A 20910-nucleotide genomic window follows, 5' to 3' on the forward strand; every position below is an offset into this window, starting at 1 on the left:
ACTAATAATATTTAGAAAAAGCAAAATGTCAAAATACACCATGTGATGAATTCTTAAGCAAAGATGACATTTAGTGCATTTAACTCTAACTTTTAGCAATTGATTTATGAGGGTCAAAGAGTATACATTTCCTTTACGTTGAATGGAAGTCTTCTATGTTCAAAAAAAGAATGCAAGTCTTCTACTTGATGCCTAGATATACATACACAACATAGAGAAAAGTTTAACCTTTCAATGAATCCTAAGTAATCGATATATAACTTGCAGTTAACATAATCATTTGATATTTTGTCTATTCTATTATTCACAGTTGTAGTGATGACTAAAAAAAGGTAATAGGTTATTTGCCTTTTTATCATAAATAGCATATGACCCCCCATATATGGACATTAAACTAAAACTAGTTGAACAATCCGTCAAGTGACAACGACCATTATTTTAAAGCAGTCAATTTATTTATGTATATATGTAAGTGGATTTATGGATTGTTATGATGTTGTTTCATTAGTAGAAACAATTTTCATTGTTGAGATATGACATTGTTTTGGTCAGTCACCTGTCCATTGACCCACGCCTGGTCAAACATAAATCATTATCTATGGTGGTTTTCGACCTATTTATATCTACTAGACCTCATACACATTTATCTTCAAGTATTGGTTAATGATACAAATTTTGAATAGAAGTGTAAAGAGCAAATGACAAAATTAAAGCTTTGATTTGTATGGAGACTCGGCAAAGTTCAAGTAAGGTATAAGGATGGGAAGCCAAGAACAAGTTCGGTCTTTAAATGCTAGAGGACAACATTAGTTTCCCTGGATTGATTATAAAACAAAAAACAAACATATCAGATCCAATTAAAGTTGGCTAAGTGCACATGTATGTGGTTAGAACAGGGTCTTCACTTGATAACAAGTTATATATGTGATGTAGACAAGTTCATAAGTTAAAACAAATGTATGGCTCAACTCATGTTGAGCCATGCCGGTTAGTGCAATAATGCCTAGAAACTCATTTTTATGTCTTCATTTGTCACAAACAATCAACAACTACCAATATTAGTGTTAAAAATCAAACAGCTTACAAGTAATATAAATTTAAAATTGACTTCGGTCTGCTAACTCTTTGAACATTTGAAGATTTTAACTGTTCTGAACCATTCAACACTTTCTCCTTTTCACTGGAGTTTTGACATACCAATTCAACATATGCATGAAATAGGGGGGGAAAACAGCCAGATTGAACTATCCATAAGCAAAAGCAAATGCATCAAAAATGTCATCCATTCACAATTCCTAGAATTTAGGTAGACTTGCACTATGTGGTAATGGAACCAACAAAAGAAGATATGACCATGGGCAACTAAAATTAATTCCAAAGTCTGCTCGATTAGCTAAATTAAACATAAATTCAAATTCACTTAAACATAAGAATTTTGTAGCATCATCAAGTGCCACAGAATCTCATTGCTTTACATATATCCCATTAAACAAAAGTAACGATCACAAAATTGTTATAGGAAACCATTTAAACACCACCAACATCTTCTTTTCTCCCCTCGGCTAGAAACTGCAACACAAAAAGGTTCAAAATGGAATCAAGTTGTGATATAAAAGATAAAACTACCAACAAGTTTACAAAAATCAAGCCATGAGCCCATGACTAACTGATGTTGACACAAACAAGATTGCAATTACAGGGCAGCCCTCTCAGGCTCTCGAATACAAAAGAACATCAGATATAAATGCATAGAGATTCAACATAAAGTAACAATAACCATCTTCATGAAACATCATATCAGTATAAACACAAGTACAAATTAAATAATCCGGTGCACAGAAAAAAGTTAAACTTATCTACCAAAACATGTAACACAATGAAAAAGCATAAAACATGAACTACATTCCAAAAGCCGTTACATATCAACTTCAAAACAAAGTAAAATATGCAATGAATGTCAAGGTTCAAGAGTAAAAATAAACATGTTATAAAACAAGCATGCTCAAAACATGTTTCTACAACAACCATGAGTATCAACCATGTCTGCAAACCCAAAATATACACATACAGGTATTCTATTTGGAATAAGGGGGGGTACCCTAGTTGGATAGCGTGTCCGTAAACACCGAGACTAAGATGAACACATGTATTAGCAAGATTGGCTCAATAACATGTTGCAAATAACTACAATATTCAAGTATTATTATACGATCTGCCAACCATAAACAAAGCTTTCCTACTTGGCATCCTAACTACAGCCTTATACTGGACCTGAGAGGGATGTCTTACCATCAAAAGATTTAAAATTGTCACATTTTTTACTACGGTTGTATTTTAACAAAATAAATTCACATAGAATTCTACCCACAGTCCCACACAATGCATGACAGTGGATGGTTTCTAGATTGTTTAAATTCAAATTTAGTCAAAACTTTTAATTTCAATACACATTATTCCCAGTGTGCTAAATTTTTACCAGGAAAAAATCTAGTTTTGAAGATGATAACGTAAACAGCACATATTCACTTGATCATAAAGCACACAGAAAAATCTTGATCCAAAAGGCGAGAATAAGTAATATATGAATAAATTACCTTAGATGTTGCTTGGGTACATGAACACCCTAACTCTAGCACCCTGCAAAGAAAATCGCACACCTTAAGCAAAACGCACGTAACCAAACACAAAACAAATACTGCAATGATTGTTTACGAACGGATAATTACCATGGCTTTAGGAGGAAGATTGGACGTGAACTTGGCACGAACGATACCAGTGTTACCGTGGGGCCTAGTAACCTTTCCCCAAATGCAACGATAGTGCGATCCATCCTTCTTCACCTTAGCTTTGTAAATGTACGCCATACGTTTCCCTTGGTACCATGCTACCTCTTCCTTTGTGTTCACTCCCTCAATCTGAACCAACGACGTGTTCGGATACTGGTTCGACTTTGACCTACTCAAATATCACTCTTATATTTTAATATACTACTACATAAAAAACACAAACAGCCTATTCATATCCACCTTATCGAATTATACAAACATATTCAATATATATCATTATTGAATTATTTCATATGTATCAAACCATAAAACAATAACTTTTAATGTAACAAATTTTCAATAATTTAAAATTTTAACATTTCATTAACATATATATATATATATATATATATATAGGAAGTCAACATTTAACATTTCTATGTACTAAGCAAATAAAACAAACAGACACAAAGGAGTTCAAACAATAATAATAATATTCATATATCAATTTCTATATATATATATATATACATATATATATACACACACATAGTTAAAAATAAATAGATATAATAAATAAAATAGGGGAAAAAGATGACCTCTTGTAACCGAGAACAGTTCCCCTGGTGTAGAGTCTGACACGTTCACCTTGGCGTCCTTTCACCATTTTCGCCTACCCACCAAAAATACTAGTAGCCGCCGACGTGAGCTTGCTGATTGAAAAAATGAGACTGCAAGTAAACCCTAGGTTTGGTTTGGTTTGGATGACTGTAATATCAATTTATGGTTTGTTGGGCTGGGCTGAGTTGGATTGGATTGGGCTAATTTTCAAATTGGTTGACGTATGGGCTAAGATGAGATTTTGATTTTTAGTTTTTCTTAAACTAAAAAGGGTATATTTAGTTATAGGCTTAGAGCTAATTGTGAGTTTTTAATATTTGTAGCTTTAATGTAAAAAATATTAAGAAAAACAATACTTTAATAAAAAAAAAAATAAGATGGGTGTATGTAATTCTAAATTCAACGGCTCAAGCAAACTAGCTCTCAAAAAGCTCAAGATTTTGATATTTCTAGTTCAAACACTCATAAAAATGTAAGTTAAATGGGTGAATGATGGTTGGCGGAGTGGTTGTTCATGAGGGAGATGGATGGACATTTTTCATCTATTTTCGGTAGTCAGTACAGTATTGAACAGGTCACTACTGAAATCAAAACCAATACCGTAGCGAAACTACAGATATCGGTACCAAGATTTCTCGTACACTTTCATGTATAATCAGTATTTTTATTCATTTAGAGGCGATTGTTTATAGTAATGTATCTTCTTTGGCAGGTGCAAGTTTTGTATCAGGTTTCTTTACTGCAGCTTGCATTTTTTCCTTTTGCTTACGTGAAATTCTAATACAAAAATGCAACCCCTTAACACATGTCAGGGTACCTTGTTTCCCACACGCATATTATCAGGCATCACACATGATAAATAGCAGTACATGTTAATTAATGATCATTTTCAACCATTTTACCAAATCTCTAATGCCAAAACCGATACCATGTACCATCTGTAGCGGTCTGGTTTTGGTTTTTTGGGATTTTTTTATCTGTAGAACCGGCACCCTAGATTTAGGTAAATTATGCTTCGGATTACTTATCAAATCACTTGGTTGGACAAACCTTGTAGTGAACAAATAACCACTCGCATATATAAAACACTATCCACATACACTACATGAAGCTGCATAACCTTTTTATAAAATAAAAAATAAAATAAAATAAAGAGTCACAAGAAAAAGAACTGTTTCATTTTCTGCACTAGTTTCATAGAAATATCATAGATAAATATGGATGTAAGTTAACAGATTGATATGAGTTTTAACTGTACCAGTCAAGAAAAAGAATGGAAAAAGTTAGGACAATTAGGAAAAGCAGAAGAAATGTCCTGCTACTACTATTTCGATCGATAGCTTGAGTCAATTCCTTGTTACCCAACTCTACATTCTTAGTTGCTTCAACCGCCTGCACAATCAATATTTTGTTAGCATTAATATTCCTTTATTCCTTTCTTTATAGCAAAATCATAGAAAGAATGAAATCAAGTTTTTATAAAGAAACATATAACATTACAATTCCATTATAATTCAAGTCACATTGTCAAGTATCTGTATAATTAACACCCTTTGGTAATATTTATACCCCATTTCATATGGTTTTCACGCCCTTCAATATTGTTTCATGCCATTTGATACTTTATAATCTGGTGCCCTATTAGAATAGTAGAGCTACAAGGCTGTAATTTAATTACGTCTATGTAAATTAGTCCAGGTATACAAGCTATCACTCTCTCAATGATATGAGACAACTTTTGAGAGATATATTTGAAAGATGTAATCTCTTTGAAATTATGGATAGCCATCAAACTGCTGTGGATCTACCATGGCCACCATAAAATCCTTGCAGCTGCTGTATGTGTCACACTGACCTCACATGTCCACCATTTATAACTCTATAATATCAAGAAAAAACAACTGGTCAACACAAGAGCTTGTCCTTGAGTTTGATCGTCTTATTTTGCACATATCGACGCCTGATACATCTCATCATTGGCCATAGTGCGCATAGCTATACACCATTGCCCACCACATCAACTAGATATCAACATTGCAGTTTCTAAAAAGGTTTGCATGCTACAATCTCTTAGGTTTGTCATACAAATGTTAGTACGGGTATCAACTCTCGGGTTGTTGAGTTTGATTCCGTGAACTTTTTAAAGTTCGGAAGACATTTGGATTAATTCATAGCACGTAGGATTACTTTCTAATCTTACAACAACAAAAGGAATTAAGCAACTTAGTGGTTTTTCATGCTGTTACTTCAATAGTAGCAAGGCGTTATGGTTAACTTCTCCTTTTCGACATGTTTCTAACTATCTAGTGTTGATGCAGGAACGACAAAGCTCTGTCTATCCATAGAGAGCTTCAAATGAAATATCTAGATACTATGTATACGTGAAGTATTGAGATGACCAGATCAGATGTTGGAAGGGCATGTGGGGAAAAGAATTAGTGCTTCAAATTCTCACAAAAACAAGTATATGCTTGACAGTTGAACAACCAATTCAGATGGTTCCCAACCTCAACCTTTATCAAGATATCAAGAACTCTTAGAATAAACTCAGGGAAATTTAGGAATCATGTAAATAATATTATTTTAACCCCATGAAAGCATATTACGTTCTCTAAGTGTCACAGATCAATTCATCTCTTCTATTGATGTTTTGTGTTGTTTTGAGGTATCTTAAGTATTATCCCGTGGGGTTTCCTGTACACTGGGCTGGACATACCCACAAAAAATACCAATGGCTCATCCTCATTGTTTAGCTTACAAAATTTGGGGATTTGTCAATTGCAGTGCTGGAGATGCATTGCAGCAATGAGCCTGTCATGCACATCTCCATAAATTAAAGATTGTTGCTTCAAATTTTATCAGGTGGTTTGCCAGAGATGCATTGCAGTAGTCAGTCCTATTTATGGGCTTGTGACAAGTTTGCAATGATGAATTATCAATAATTATTCTCCAATTTCCATATTAGAGAAAAAGAAGAACAGATGCTAATAGTTCACTTCAAATTTATATTATGAGATTAGTATACCAAGGGATTTATACTACTTTTATAGTTTTATATATGTTGGCCCATGAGCTATCACCATCTCCTGTTGTTGCAAACCATTATTTCTAGTGACTTCTAACTGCAGATAATAAATCTTCAATCATTTTATTTTGATTCTCGATTTTAGTCTCTAATCTATCTATTTCACTAGTTTCCAACTGTTTCAAAGCAAGTTACCCAGACTTTATTATACTGGTGGGGGCGCCTTATGTCGACCTAAACATTCAGTGAAATCACTATGTTTTAATGTATTTAAACCTTAAAAAGAAGTGTCTATGTATGCACATCATAGTTTTAAAGATCAATTAAAGTAGGAAAAGAATCTGTATTTGCGCGCCCATCATAACTTAGTAAAATATATGCATATATATGAAAAAAGAACCTTATAAGTAGAGGTGACAAACTCAACCCCGTATATGAATGGAGGATTCAGGCTACATATTATCTCTTATGGCCAAATACGTAAAATAAAAAAAAATCAACAACGAAAACGAGGGTCAAATGGGACAAACGGGTTGACACTCTGATACAATCCCACAGCTGGGTTTTTCTCAGTTTGGGTTGGGTCAAAACCAATCAATGTTACTGGATAGAAAACTAAATGGGAAGAGCAATTTAATGCCAAGAAACCAGAAAGTCAGGGGTGACTGTTAGCATGGCAATTGTTAGCTTTTAAATAGCAGGGTTACTTTTCATTTCTAGCAGTTGATATCTTTTAATATTATCCTAGTTCTTTGTTTGGAGACATTGCCCCTCTCGAATTGGGCCGACTTATATGTCAAATCTATCCTATTGTTACTTCTAATTTTCGAGGTTCTATCATTTGGTTCCATTGCCGGGAAACGAAGAGAAGATGGATCAGAATCCCGGGGATTACAGAGATTATATCACTGCTCAATTAGAAGCCATTGGAGCGCGGCTGGATTCGATTCTTGAAACCATAAAAAACGACGTTGAAGCAATCAAGGCTCGAGTCTATGGAACAGTCTCTACTCAGGTCCTATCAAGTCTAGCAATTGATCCTACCATATCTCATAACTGTGCTGAATCCAAACCTGAATATGAAGATCTGGTCAAAGGGACTGTACCATCTGGTCCACCCGTCTCTGCCACCGTACCACCAGCTGTTTCTGCCACACCACTACCAACCATTATCAACCCACCACCAAACTACACCGATACCTACATTCCTCCTCGCCGCACTGCACCCTCAAACAATTCACTGCCATCACCAGAAGTAGTCGAGCTGTGCCTGATCTATGAGAAAAAAGCTTTAATCTGGGCTCAACTTCTAAATCAAATTCTAATGAGTGGGTTGAGATATAAAAAAGACATGGAGTTGGGTTTAATCTTAGCACTGGACTAGGCAGCACCGACCCAAACCGAATTGCAGATCTATTTAGAAGAGCCTTGGTTGATGGTGACCGACTACGAATTCAATTCCATTCATTCGACTTGAGGACAAGTCGTCTCTTGGGGCAGGATGTAATGATACGATCCACAGCTGGGTTTTTCTCAGTTTGTGTTGGGTCAAACCCAATCAATGTTACTGGATAGAAAATTAAATGGGAAGAGCAATTTAATGGCAAGAAACCAGAAAGTCAGGGGTGACTGTTAGCATGGCAATTGTTAGCTTTTAAATAGCAGGGTTACTTTTCATTTCTAGCAGTTGATATCTTATAATATTATCCTAGTTCTTTGTTTGGAGACATTTGCCCCTCTCTAATCGGGCCGACTTATATGTCAAATCTATCCTATTGTTCCTTCTAATTTTCGAGGTTCTATCACACTCACCCAAGGTGTATTTTAATGCAAAAAACATCCTAAATCATTTAGGTAAAAGTGCCAGAGTATTATTTAAAGAAAATAATGTATGCTCATATCACCCAATGATTAATAATGGACAAAAAGTTTTTTTTTTCAAGCCACCCAGTCTCAAACTGTACCCCGTGAACCATTTCCCTATCAGCCATTTTGCGACCTCTACCTTCATGTGAATAATTAACAATACTTCACTCTATTTCTCACATCAAAATCAGAGTATTCTTTTTGCCGAGATAATAATAGCAAACAAAAGTAAATACATTTAACATCATTTAAATCTCTGACCTGATCATACAGATACTCTATTTGTTGAGCCTGTTGCAAGACATGCGTCGACATGAGATGATTCAATGCTGACATTTCTACCATCTTTGTTTCAGTATCACGGGCAGCATCAAGAAGACTTGACAACTCCACCTGAATCAAGTCAACTTGCTCAGCCATGAACTGTACTTTCACATTGCAGAAACACAAATTGATGATAAAATACCTGAAGAGCACGTGTTTCGTCATCTAAAAGTTGCTGCTGGACTTTCATGGGTTCAGCTTGGATTTCACCAGGGTCCCTGGTCTCTGAACTTGTTGGCTCCCTCAATTCTGTATTGTTACTAAATTGAGAGACATCGACAGAAGTTTTCACAGGAGCCCGTTTTGGTTTTCTTCTAGGCATAGCTCGATTAATAGCCTCTTGAAAGCGTACAGCTCTGAGCTGATCAAACTGTGACGTGACCGAATGAAGCTTTTCACTTAAAATCAAAACCTGAAATCAAAGCAATGATAGGTAATGATAATCATTGACACGCCACTTGATAGTGAAGTTGAAGTTGCAATAGTTAGTTTTAATGTTTGGAAAGTAGTTCTCATTATGATTTGGTCTTGATAGTCGGTCCTCTACCAGCTAAAAGGCTTTTCACTGCATTTTATTTGAATGCCTCAACAAAATATAAGAGTGCCTTTTCTGGTTATCTTATCCACTAGTTCCTTAGATAATTAGAACTTGTCAAACACTCGTATAACTTATATTTCAACATCAAGTAGCAGAGGCACATGAGAGTATCCTTTACAACACATATTGTTACAACTTGTTTTCTTGCTCAACTACTGTTAATATTAGATATTATATATTAAAAGGCATATACAAAGTTCCAAATACCGCCTAAATATGGATAAACGGATGCTTAAGAAATGTTAAACGTACCACGCCATGTTTCTGTGCAACAGTATCGGCATTAGCCTTGCCACCCCTTATGCCAAGCCAGCCCTTTGAATTCAATTCTTCGTTCGTTATGCTAGTTTGTAGAAAGTCGATCTGTTCTTTACAGGCTTTAACAAAATTACTAACCTGCAGAAGAGAGTGACGTTTAAAAAAAGTAGCAGCAGCACGATGGGTGGGTCAAGTGACGGCTTTTGGTTCAGGCCTGGATAAGATCAGTTGAAAGCACAAAGACATTCTTCGTTCATTTATAAGTTAATGTGTTAATTATGAGTTTATGCCTCAGCAGCAATAACGCCTACCCCGTTGTAGGCTTGGCCACTTCTTGGGTTAGCACCCCTCCTAAGTGCAATGGAGGTCACTAACGTAGTCCATCGACTTCTTGACTACCTCATTACCCATTGACACGATCCTTGAATATACCTTTTATTTGTATGCATTAATTGTAAATTGTGGTTGACATCCAGCCCATTTGACCAATACCCCTTTAAGCTAAATTGATGTTTAACACATCTGTGATACAACACAAGCTAACTTGATCCATTCATAATTAAATGGACACCTTTAGTTAAAAACAAAACACTGAATAGCTGCTATCTAAAGCGCGATAAAAATAAGATGTTTGAAGAAGCATGATGTATACAAAGAGATTTTAGATCATACTTCATGCTCGATGCTGTCTCTCTCCTCTTCTGTCGTACGATGAGGGTCTACATAATCCTTCCTATGCTTTATCAAGAACTGTTCTAGTGTCCCAATGCTCTCTAGCTGGAAATAAAGAAATACGAAAAGAAAAAAAAATTAAAAAAAAGAGATCAGATAAGAAACAGAACATGTCAGCATCAGGAAAAAACTTAATGGGCATACGCAGAATCAAGATCCGTGTACCGTCTTCATTGCAGCCTTTGTGAAATTTGATCTCTCCCGAGGTTTGTGTATTATAAACGATGCCATTAGAGCTGCCCTTTTAGACTATAGACAAAGAATGATCAATGGGATAACGATTAGCAGAAAATCTTGTATTAAAAAAAGCAACTTTACATGTGAAATTAAACTAAAATCTGCTAAAACAGAACCAACCTCGTTAAATCCTAACGACATGGCACCCCTGTTGACAGCATCTTTAAAGTCTTCAGTCCTATCTCTAATCTTAGCCATGCCTTAACGTCAACCAATAATCACCTATAATATATATGAACTTAGAAGGTATGTTACAATTTATATAAAATGGAGAGAAACAAAAATAAATGTAACTGGAAATAACAATTTAACTTAGATCTCTTAATATTACAATTATTATTATAATATACAAGATTATACAGTAAATGTAAAGAGTAAACCTATAAGAATAATAATCAATTTCGATTGTATAGTAAGAGAATTATTATTACTTGGGGGCAGTTGTAAATTAGTTTGTATAGAAAGATTACAAGGTATAGATCTATTTTTGCAGGCTGAAGAAGACAATAGATATAAAAGTTATAAATGATCTTTAGCCCCTCGAGTTTTCCACTGTATTTTTTTTATTTTTTTTAAGAGGGATAAGAAAAGAAAAGATAGGGAAAAAACTAACTTTTTACATTCTTGAGTTTTTTTTCTACAAAGAATAGAAAAGAAATGATAAGAAAACTTAGGGGATTTTTGTCCCAAAGTTTTCCGGCCAAATATGGCGAGATTTGGAAGGAAAGCTTACATCCAAGTATAGAAGTACCAATTTACCCCTCGAATTTTTCGCTGCTGAAATCCAGTCACAGTTCATCTCCTTCATCTGCCATCAATGTCCGCCGCTATGTGTAACTCGATCTATGTATATTGTACTGAAAGTAGGATAAAGACAAGGAAAAGAGGATTTATTTTTTGATGTCTATGGTGAAAAAAAAGACAGTAACAGTGGGTTTTAATGGTGAAGGAAAAGACGGTGGGCAAAATAGATTTGCCAGAGAGATGGATTGTAAATTTGGTATTGCGATAGTGGGTTTATTAATACGAGTATATACTTTTTGATATACTCTATATCCTTTTCAATGAATATACAATAGCAAGGATATAGTTGTAAATTTGGTATTATTTATCCTTTCTTTTCCTATGTATGTATTTTAACTCAAGAATGCTAATTATAAATATAAAATTTTTTCTTTTCTTCTTCTATCTATTCTTATTTTTTCTTTTCATTGTATTTAAAACTCAAGAATAGAGCATTCATGTAGTAAATTAGTTTTCATTTTACTCCCCGTATTTTTGAGTTATTTATAAAGTTGATTGTAAAGTGTTATAATTAGTTTCGAAGTATGTAACATTATTATTATTACTATTATTAGTTACTCCTATTTTATCATTACAGAACGTGTCTTTAAACTCAATATAATGTGTTTTTATTTAATATTAAGTGGTTTTTAATATTAATATAAATAATGATGTGGCACTAATAAGTTGATGTTTCAGTGTGGGGGTTAATGATGAAAATGATTTATTGTGGTGAGACAATGTATTGCTGACGTGACACCAATAAACTGAATATCAGTGTGGTGGGTTAAAGTTGGTCTTATGAGATTTTTGTAAATCCAAATAGTTTTATATTACCTGTATCACAGTTTTTAAGAAAATAAGCATATTTTTTGTTCCCAAAAAGCCCCTTTCAGCATATTTATGGTTCACGAAATGCTACTGCACACACTACAATACCAAAATACCATATCTACCTTGGTAACAAATTATCTATACTATAATATAAAAAAAATAGCCCTTTTATTTTTGGTAATGTTGAAAACATGTAATATTTTCACTTAACACCCCTTAAAATACTTTCATATACACCATCCTCTTAGCATTAATGATTAAATTACAGTCAGTCCTTTATCATTTAAAATATGTCCATTAACCTTTTACATCAATTATATACACAACTCACCGCCGTTCCACCAACAACAGTCGTCCAACCATCACACCGTCGCCGCCACGACCACCGCCGCATAGCGCGGGTACCGTGCTAGTCACTTCTAAAACAAAATGACAGCCAAATAAAGTCACAACTTTACTGCCGTGAAATCACATTCTATAACCAATGTATTCATCCGAAAAGGTATTTATAAAATTCCGCACAAGGCGCGGGTTATGCTCGTACATGTATAATGTAGGTTACAAGAATTAAGATTAAGACCCTTATAAATATGGACTAAATATAAAGGAATTATAAAGGTATGATGACAAATACACAAAAAACCATATAAACTCATTCTAATCCAACACATAATAAGAATTTTAATGATTGATTCTTTCATGGATTTTTGTATCGAACATACGAAGACTTGGTTTTGCCATGAATATGCTGAATAATCAATTACTATTAAAATTTAGATCTGGGTTGGATTAAAATGACTAAAATTGGATCGGTTTATAATCATTACTTTCAAGACCAATAACACCTTGGATATTGGAAGGTAGACCAAAATGATGTTTGTATACCAAGATTATGCTTGTTGCCCGTTTTCCTACCATCGTATTGTAAGACACTAAACCATTATTAATGAATCCATATCTGACTCGAAAAACAAGTGCAAAGATGTATAAATAATTAGAGGATAGTAGCATTATTTCAACGCATTTTTTTAAAGATCACTCGTGTAAATGATATCACAGATTTAAAAACCCTCTTGTGATCCGCCTTCACTACCTCATAAGATGAATTGGATACGAACGAGATGTATATATTCCTTTTCGTAACAGTATTCAATATGGAATAATTAAAAAATGGGACATATTTTAAATATCCCATTAAGTTACAATGAGACCTACAAACTATATATCAGCAAAGATGCTGTAATTTTTGGAGTCCACAACAATAAGCCTTAAGGCGGCGATTGCTGCAGCAACAGACATGAACCCAAAGAAAAGAACATTGAGCCAATGCCATGATTTCTGTGAAGAAGTCAGCTTGTTCCTTTTAGCCACCAAATACATGTGATTCGCAAGTATAAATGTTAACGGAAAAGTACTGATGGCTCCCGTTAGAGCCATGAAGTCTCCAATGAATGGCAGTGCTGCCGCTAGTAATGTGGTTATCACAAGGTAGCCGCCCCTCACCATAATTCTGAACGACAAGTTTTTCAAGGCTAGTGCGCTTCCTTTGACTCCATATTTTGTATCTAGATATTCATACATTGGGCTTGCAAAAATCTGCACAAGCATAATAAATTTGTGTTAGTATACAACTAAGAATGATATCTTTAACCAATTCAATTATGAATGGGTTGGTTCAGGTTGAGTTTAATTCATAACGGGTCACAAGGCTTTAAAGTCCATATTTTGGCTACAAAACCCATAGTAAACGCATATAACTTCCTAAATCACTTTATTCGTGCACATTTTATATTATACTGTTAAAACAATATAGCTCTTGTAATCTTATATAACTTAGTTAATATCTATAAATTATAACTGGACAAACTATTTGATGTCAACCCTACCCATACCAAAAGCACAATAATGAAATAAAATAATTTCACATACCCCATCTATGGCATCAGTTTTGTAGCAACAATGACATTTGGGTTGAATTTTGTTCACGTAACTATATAGACTAAATTAAGATGGATTGAGTGTGGAAGTAGGCCAAAGCTTTTCAACCTTATGTATTGACTTGTTCAAACAATTGAAAACATGGACAAAAAGATGTAGGCGGGTCAACTAAAAAATATCTGAATTGAAAATTACTTATTTTAACCCGAACCTATTTTAACATGTTACCCACCCGCTCTTGTTGACCAATAGTAAAAAAGAAAACAAAATCACTACCACTACATCTCTCGAACCCTGTGTCCCATGTATTCTTGGTCAACCAAATAGATTAAGGGTGGTTAGGAGGTACTGAGGTGAAGCTTACATGTAATGCTATGACAGTTTGAAGAAAGACACATATATTGGCAAATGCCTTCACCCAAACTGGACCATCAACACTGTTGAGCAAATACGCTGATGCTTCGTTCCCATACGCCCAATATCCAATGAAAGCCACAGCATATAATGGCAAAACTCCTACTGTGAATTGAAAGTATAGAGCTTTCATCATGTTCCTAACAACCGGCTGCTTCACTGTTGCCTTGAACATCATAAGATTATAATTATCAGCAGACATAGATGAAATCCCTTTAATGTGACAACTAGCGTTGGCAGTTAGCCCAATTACTTATGCATATATGAATCAATTCGGGCTATAAATTATCACTAATGGACGTTTAAATAGAAAAAATTAAATATGTCTGAAAGTCGCTTGAGTGTGTATTTCTTACATACAAAACCTTTTGTAATCATATATCTGACAAACTATGTATATTATTATAAAAGAAAAAAAAACTAAATTTTCGGACAAAAACTGTTCAAGTGGATCCAACCCGCTTTAAACTTGTTACATAACCCACCCACCCCGCTTTAAACTTGTTCAAGTTCCCCAACGAAGACCAAAATAAGTATCAGCTTTCGTAGCCTAACCTGTATTTCTGGGAGCATTCCTGTGTTGAAAGCAAAAACAAGACTGGCAGAAGCCCCAATAGTTGTAAAGATCCTACTAATGTCTGTCCCCGGAATGTCATAGTCCCTGGGTGGAGCTCGGTTACCTATAAAGAACAGATAAAACAAAAATAGGCTTAGAGTTAACTAGGAAAGTGAAAAAATATTATAAGGAAATATGCAAATGTTATAGAGCGAAAACACATATGCCAAAAGGGAGCTGGAGAATGCTTGCTACACACTATCCATTTTTAATTTTTTTCATTTTCAAGTAAATGGGACCACAAATAAAAAAAAGTAGCAGGCTATGAAAATGAAAATCGTACCATCACGAAGACACAGAGCAATTGCTATAGCTATATATGATAGACTGAAGAATGTTGAAAATCCCAGCCAAATCCCTAAAGCTGAAAGATGAGGAATACAAATTGCGAAAAGGGCACAAGCGAATCCTGCTATTGCAATACAATATGGAAGCTTCAAGGCATTATCATCCCTGAAGAGAACATAAACAGCCTACAAAATAAAACCAAGACGATTTAATCACATCTAAAATAAGTGTAATCCAAGGACTAGGTAAATCATTTTCATGAAAATAGTGCTATTAGTCACATTCTATACTTTTTAACATGGTTCATAGTTTCATACTTCAAAGGGTAACATCAGTGTTTGAAAATTTGCCGAATATCCAAAATACCATTTATGATAATGTACACGAAACAAATTGAGTACCAAAAAATCGCCACCATATGACCACATGGGCCACAGATGAAGGTTGCAGGTCACAGGTTCAAAATTTGCCAAAGGCATTTTCACGAAACAAATTGAGCATATAAATTATGATAACTGATGGTACCTTAAGAGACTGGCCGGCCAAAATGACATAGCCAACATTAATCATGAAAAGGTTTACATATTGCAACACCCACGTTAAAGCATACGCTTTCGGTCCTGCATTTGGCCAAAAAAAAAAAGCCTTAAATGATTTTCCAAATTTAGTAATTACTAACTTTAGTATTTATACAAAAGAATCTATGAAGTATTCAAATTGTGTGACTAATAATTTACCGTATATGAATCCTGCAAGATCTCTGTATCTAATATGCCTCTTCCCACCAAACTCATGAAGCTTTGCAATAAGAGCATTTGCATAGAGTGATATGGCTGTAGCTAAGATTAATCCTACTACTCCACCTACCCATCCAAGAGGAACCATGACTGCACCCGAATATCCTAGTACATAAGCACTGTTGATACCCGTCGTAAGAACAAACCCGACTTGAAACCATGAATCTGCATCATTCAAAACATCAAATTAATCAATCTCCATACCATAATAATAATAATAATAATAATAATAATAATAATAATAATAATAATAATAATAAATAATAATAAAAATGTTGGTGTCTAAATTAGATTATTTCTTCGGCACCAATGAACTAAATTTTTTTCTTTCTTTTCGGCATATAAGCATTTTTTTTAACGGTCAACTAAACATTTTATAGCCCGAACTTTGTTTGGAATAACCCGATGACTAAAGGTTACCGTCAGTTGGCCCAACCGAGCCGAGCCAAATGGAGCCAAGGGCCGATACTCCCCAAAAAGCAATAAGCTTTATTAATTTGATAAACTTATAGTAGTATTTTCGATAAGCCGAAAATATAAGCAGATCTAACAATCTTTAACTATCAAACAATGATTCATAAGACTATATATACATAATAATCACATCAATAATAAAGTGTATTAACCAACTCTGCCACCAGCTGCCACTTTCTAGGAGCAACCTGGTATCGAATCTTGGCGCAGGCGGAACTGAATTTAAGTGGTTGCATTACCTTATCCTGCCGGGGTTACGTGGGTACCAATTCGGTACATGGGATCAAGCGGTTTCTATTAATCTACCATTTTTTTTAGACTAGAGATGAAAATGTTATATATATACAGAGTCAAACTTCAACTCTTTAGGCGGTAAATCAGTAAAAAAATTATAAAAATGTAAAAAACTAACCGCTGCTAATTTGATGGGCAGTTTCAGGGATTTCAACAACTAATTGTTCATCAGAGTAAACTTTTCTAGGGCGAGACGAAACGACGTCGTCTCGGTGACCCTCCTCCATTGAGCAGCTTCCTTCTCCTCTTGTTATTATTCCTTGTAGTTGTGGTTGAATTAGTAAAAAATAAGATGTTCTATCTTCTACAGCTTGTTCCAAATTAGCCAGCGAAATATATATGTATATATACACACAAAAAAACAAGAATATTCTATCTCTCTTCTCTCTCACACACAACACACAGACAGATATGTACACTGTGTGTGTGTGTGAATGCAATAAAACACGCAAAAAAAATTCAACGTCAAATTGATTGATTGAAAATCATCAAAGGATTAGTAGTAAATTGAAATTGAAATTCAACAAAAGTAAGTTTTGTTTTTTTAATTTTGGATAGTGGAGACTTTAAAGGTATGGATTGCGATTTTTACGCTCTCCTAAAAACTGATACCGTATATACAAATATATAGCGGCTCTTCCAGGCTATATCTATTTTATATCTTAGATATTATTATTTTCAATCAATGTTACGTTATTAATATTATTATTATATAATATAATATTTTATGAGAGGTATGGGGATTTAATGGTGACAGAAATAAAATCGAATCGAATTAATGGAGAGAGAGAGGGGGGGAAGGAGAGAAGATCGTTGGCTGACGGAGTGTGATTGGTTGGAGTATTCAACTGTTTCTGTTTCTTTGTTTATTGCTCTAGCAAGTGTTTCAAGATTTCAAGCGATGTTTTTTGTTTTTTAGTTATTTTATTTTTTAAATATTAACTGCGGAATGGGTGTTCACAACTTTACGTAGAAGAAAAATAAATAAAAAATAACCTTCCATGTACCAAAATAGGTAAATCTATAAATAGCATGTGTAACTACTAAAAGAACATACGATGTAATTTTATTATTAATCTAGTAATGCTCAAATAATAGTAATCATTTACGAGAGTATTTAGGAATTTTTTTTATTATTATTATACCGGCTTATAATACAAACAGGGAGTTTTTAAATCAGTATTTTTTTAAAGAAAAACCTTACACGCTCTTCATTTCTCTCTTTCTTCTCCATTGTCCACACTGAATACACATACACAAACACACATATCTCATCATAACCACCCACCGTCGTCAATCACCGCAGTCCATTACCACCATAACCATAAATCCTCAAAACCATCACTGTTTATCCGCCATAACGTGCGAGCATCTATCTAGTTATACTAAAACACAGTTGATCTAATAACTAATCAAATAATCACAAACTCTTGACTTTTTAAAGTTAATTTTTCTTTTTAACTTTCATTTTAATTTAATGTAAATATATTAAGATTTTAAAATTAATTGTATTATTATCCTTATTTGAAGTTTTTTTTATTAATTGTGATGACACGTATTAGAAGAAAAATCAAACTTGTATAGATATAATATTTATAATAAACACATATAACATTGTCATATTCTAATTAAAATAGTCAAGATATGTTTCATCTAAAATAATAATTTATTTCTAATGGTGTAAAATGTGTAACAATAAAACAAATAAAATGATAATGACCAATTATGATTCTTTAATATTCAAATATCATTAAGTATGTCAGAACTTACAATCTACAACTTTAATGGACATACTATGATTTTGTAATATTCATATATCGCTAAGCAGGTAATAGTAAACAACTTTGATGAACATATTTTCTAAAAAATACTTTAATATAAAACTCAAAGTTCTAATATATAGATCAAACTTTATTACTAAAAATAGTAAACTAAATTTTGAACCAAAATGAATCAATATCTAATATTGATAATGTCGTAAGTCCGTGTATTAGACACAACCTTAAAATCTAGTAGGTATCATATACTAACACTAAAAATTTTTGGCCCTACAATGTGCGACATTATATTACATTTTAACGTTTAAAATACTTGTAAACTTCAGTTAAAACATCTCTCTCCATAAAAAAAGAAATAAATTTTTATTTTATATTCGTGTTTTAGACAATTAAAGTCGAAGTCAACAATTGACAAAAGCCGTCTACTGTTACCTCTAAGAGGAGACGGAGTGGGAATGGGCTAAAGCACGGGTTGACCCAACCCTCCAAAGAACACCGCCATCGGTCATGCGGACTGAGAGCGGGCTAGGCTTGGGTGGGTAGAAAGCCAACCATGGGTTGAATGAATGAATGAAGAATATGACCGTTGAACGGTCAAATTTGTGTGGGGCAAGCAAGATTCAAACGACTAAAACAAACAAAAAAAAATTCTTATTTAAACCCCTCTTTTTTACACACACAACCACAACAACTATATGCATTACACAAACACTTTTCATATAAATCATTCAACCCAAACACTTCACTTTTATCATAAAGTGGAAGCATCTTTCGACTCGTCTTCATATTGTGTTCCCCCTTCTCTTTCCGACTCATCAAATGGGTGCACTTTTCAGTTTTTCCAAACAGTTTTAGACGCGTACGAAGACACTGGAAGCTCTACCGACACCCGTAGGTACATCGACTGAGATCGGGTAGGAGCGCACGATAGACTAATGCGCGACTACTTTGTTGAAGACTCAAAATTCGACGAGCCATTTTTCCATCATCGTTTTCGCATGAGTAAAAGGTTATTTTTGAAGATTGTTAATGATATTGAAGCTAGGTTCAAGTACTTTCGAGTACGATATGATGGTCGGGGGAAAAGAAGCTTCACGGCTCTACAAAAATGCACATCGGCGATCAAACAATTGTCCACGGGTGAACCTCCAAACGCATATGATAAGTATTTATGTATTGCGGAAAGAACATCACGTGAGAGCCTCGAGTATTTTTGTGATGCGTTCATTGTTTTATACAAACCGGAGTTTTTATGTAAGCTGACATCTCACGATGTTGCTCTCATTACACAAGCGCATCAAGAAAGACACCACATTCCAGGAATGCTTGATAGTTTTGATTGTACACACATTGAATGGGCTAAGTGTCCTAAATACTTAAAAGGGCAATACAAGAGGGGTGATCGTAAGGTGCCGACTATTATGATTGAGTGTGTTGCTTCTTACGACTTGTGGATTTGGCATTCGTTTTTTGGTCCCGCTGGATCAAACAACAATGCCAATGTTTTGAATCAGTCGCCATTGTTTTATTCCGAGTGTAATGGATCCGCACCAGACAGTTCATTTAGCGTAAATGGATGAAATTACAAGCGTGGATATTACCTTACCGATTGAATATATCCTAGGTGGTCTACATTTGTTAAGGCATATCCGCATCCATTCGAAGAGGATGAAAAGAAGGTCAAAAGACTCCAAGAGGCGGCAAGAAAGAATGTTGAGCGAACTTTTGGTGTTCTCAAAGAGAAATGGAAGATTTTGGAGTGTCCCCTCCGGTTCACGACAAAGGAGAAGATTGGGAAAATCGTCGCCACATGTAGTGTATTGCACAACATGATAATAAAAGACGACGGGAGAGCAATATCACCGGTTCGTATTATGGATCCACCTGCCCCTATCGTTTATGACCGGAACGTGCTGAGGGAGTTACATGACGAAGAAGTCCATCATCGCCTCTGGTATGATCTGACAGCGCATGTATCGGGTTTGGACTTAGCATACCTTGGCAACCCACATGTGCAGCCATCATCGATGAAGGCATTGATTTAGGTGTCTTTATTTTTTAAAATTATCGTTTATGTAGTTTTTTTAAATTATGTCTATGTAGTTTTTAAATTATGTTTATGGTTATGTAATGTTTAGTTTATTTTAATAAAATGTTTTAAATTTTTATTATAAAGGTTTGATTAAATTAAATAAAAAAGAAAATAAAAAAAATTGAAAGGGTTGAGAAAGTGATGAATGCCTAAGAAATAAGTTGGGAGGGTTGGTT

General features: G+C 34.3%; 4 protein-coding genes across 4 annotated transcripts; 1 reads left to right on the plus strand and 3 right to left on the minus strand.

Annotated features, from left to right (window-relative positions):
* Positions 1-1368: 1368 nt before the first annotated feature.
* LOC122601068 (60S ribosomal protein L35a-1-like) lies at positions 1369-3507 on the minus strand. Its single transcript, XM_043773846.1, has 4 exons — positions 3365-3507; positions 2727-2955; positions 2595-2637; positions 1369-1569 (listed from the first exon to the last, which is right to left on the minus strand). The coding sequence occupies exons 1-3, from the start codon at positions 3430-3432 to the stop codon at positions 2596-2598; spliced, it is 339 nt and encodes a 112-aa protein (XP_043629781.1). The 5' UTR covers positions 3433-3507; the 3' UTR covers positions 1369-1569; position 2595.
* Positions 3508-4565: 1058 nt separating this feature from the next.
* On the minus strand, positions 4566-11406 carry LOC122585660 (syntaxin-81). Its single transcript, XM_043757788.1, has 8 exons — positions 11160-11406; positions 10547-10648; positions 10355-10438; positions 10130-10234; positions 9452-9595; positions 8744-9013; positions 8539-8670; positions 4566-4778 (listed from the first exon to the last, which is right to left on the minus strand). Exons 2-8 carry the CDS (start codon positions 10622-10624, stop codon positions 4635-4637), a joined length of 957 nt encoding a protein of 318 aa, XP_043613723.1. The 5' UTR covers positions 10625-10648; positions 11160-11406; the 3' UTR covers positions 4566-4634.
* Positions 11407-13149: 1743 nt separating this feature from the next.
* Positions 13150-17231, minus strand: LOC122584768 (proline transporter 2-like). The gene is made up of 7 exons (XM_043756827.1): positions 16983-17231; positions 16037-16261; positions 15825-15919; positions 15295-15484; positions 14951-15075; positions 14346-14561; positions 13150-13639 (listed from the first exon to the last, which is right to left on the minus strand). The coding sequence occupies exons 1-7, from the start codon at positions 17089-17091 to the stop codon at positions 13262-13264; spliced, it is 1338 nt and encodes a 445-aa protein (XP_043612762.1). The 5' UTR covers positions 17092-17231; the 3' UTR covers positions 13150-13261.
* A 2346-nt stretch (positions 17232-19577) lies between these two features.
* On the plus strand, positions 19578-20687 carry LOC122589176. Its single transcript, XM_043761430.1, has 2 exons — positions 19578-20164; positions 20267-20687. Exons 1-2 carry the CDS (start codon positions 19578-19580, stop codon positions 20685-20687), a joined length of 1008 nt encoding a protein of 335 aa, XP_043617365.1.
* The last annotated feature ends 223 nt before the right edge of the window (positions 20688-20910 follow it).

This window comes from Erigeron canadensis, chromosome 1, assembly GCF_010389155.1.
Source record: "Erigeron canadensis isolate Cc75 chromosome 1, C_canadensis_v1, whole genome shotgun sequence".
NCBI lineage: Eukaryota > Viridiplantae > Streptophyta > Magnoliopsida > Asterales > Asteraceae > Erigeron > Erigeron canadensis.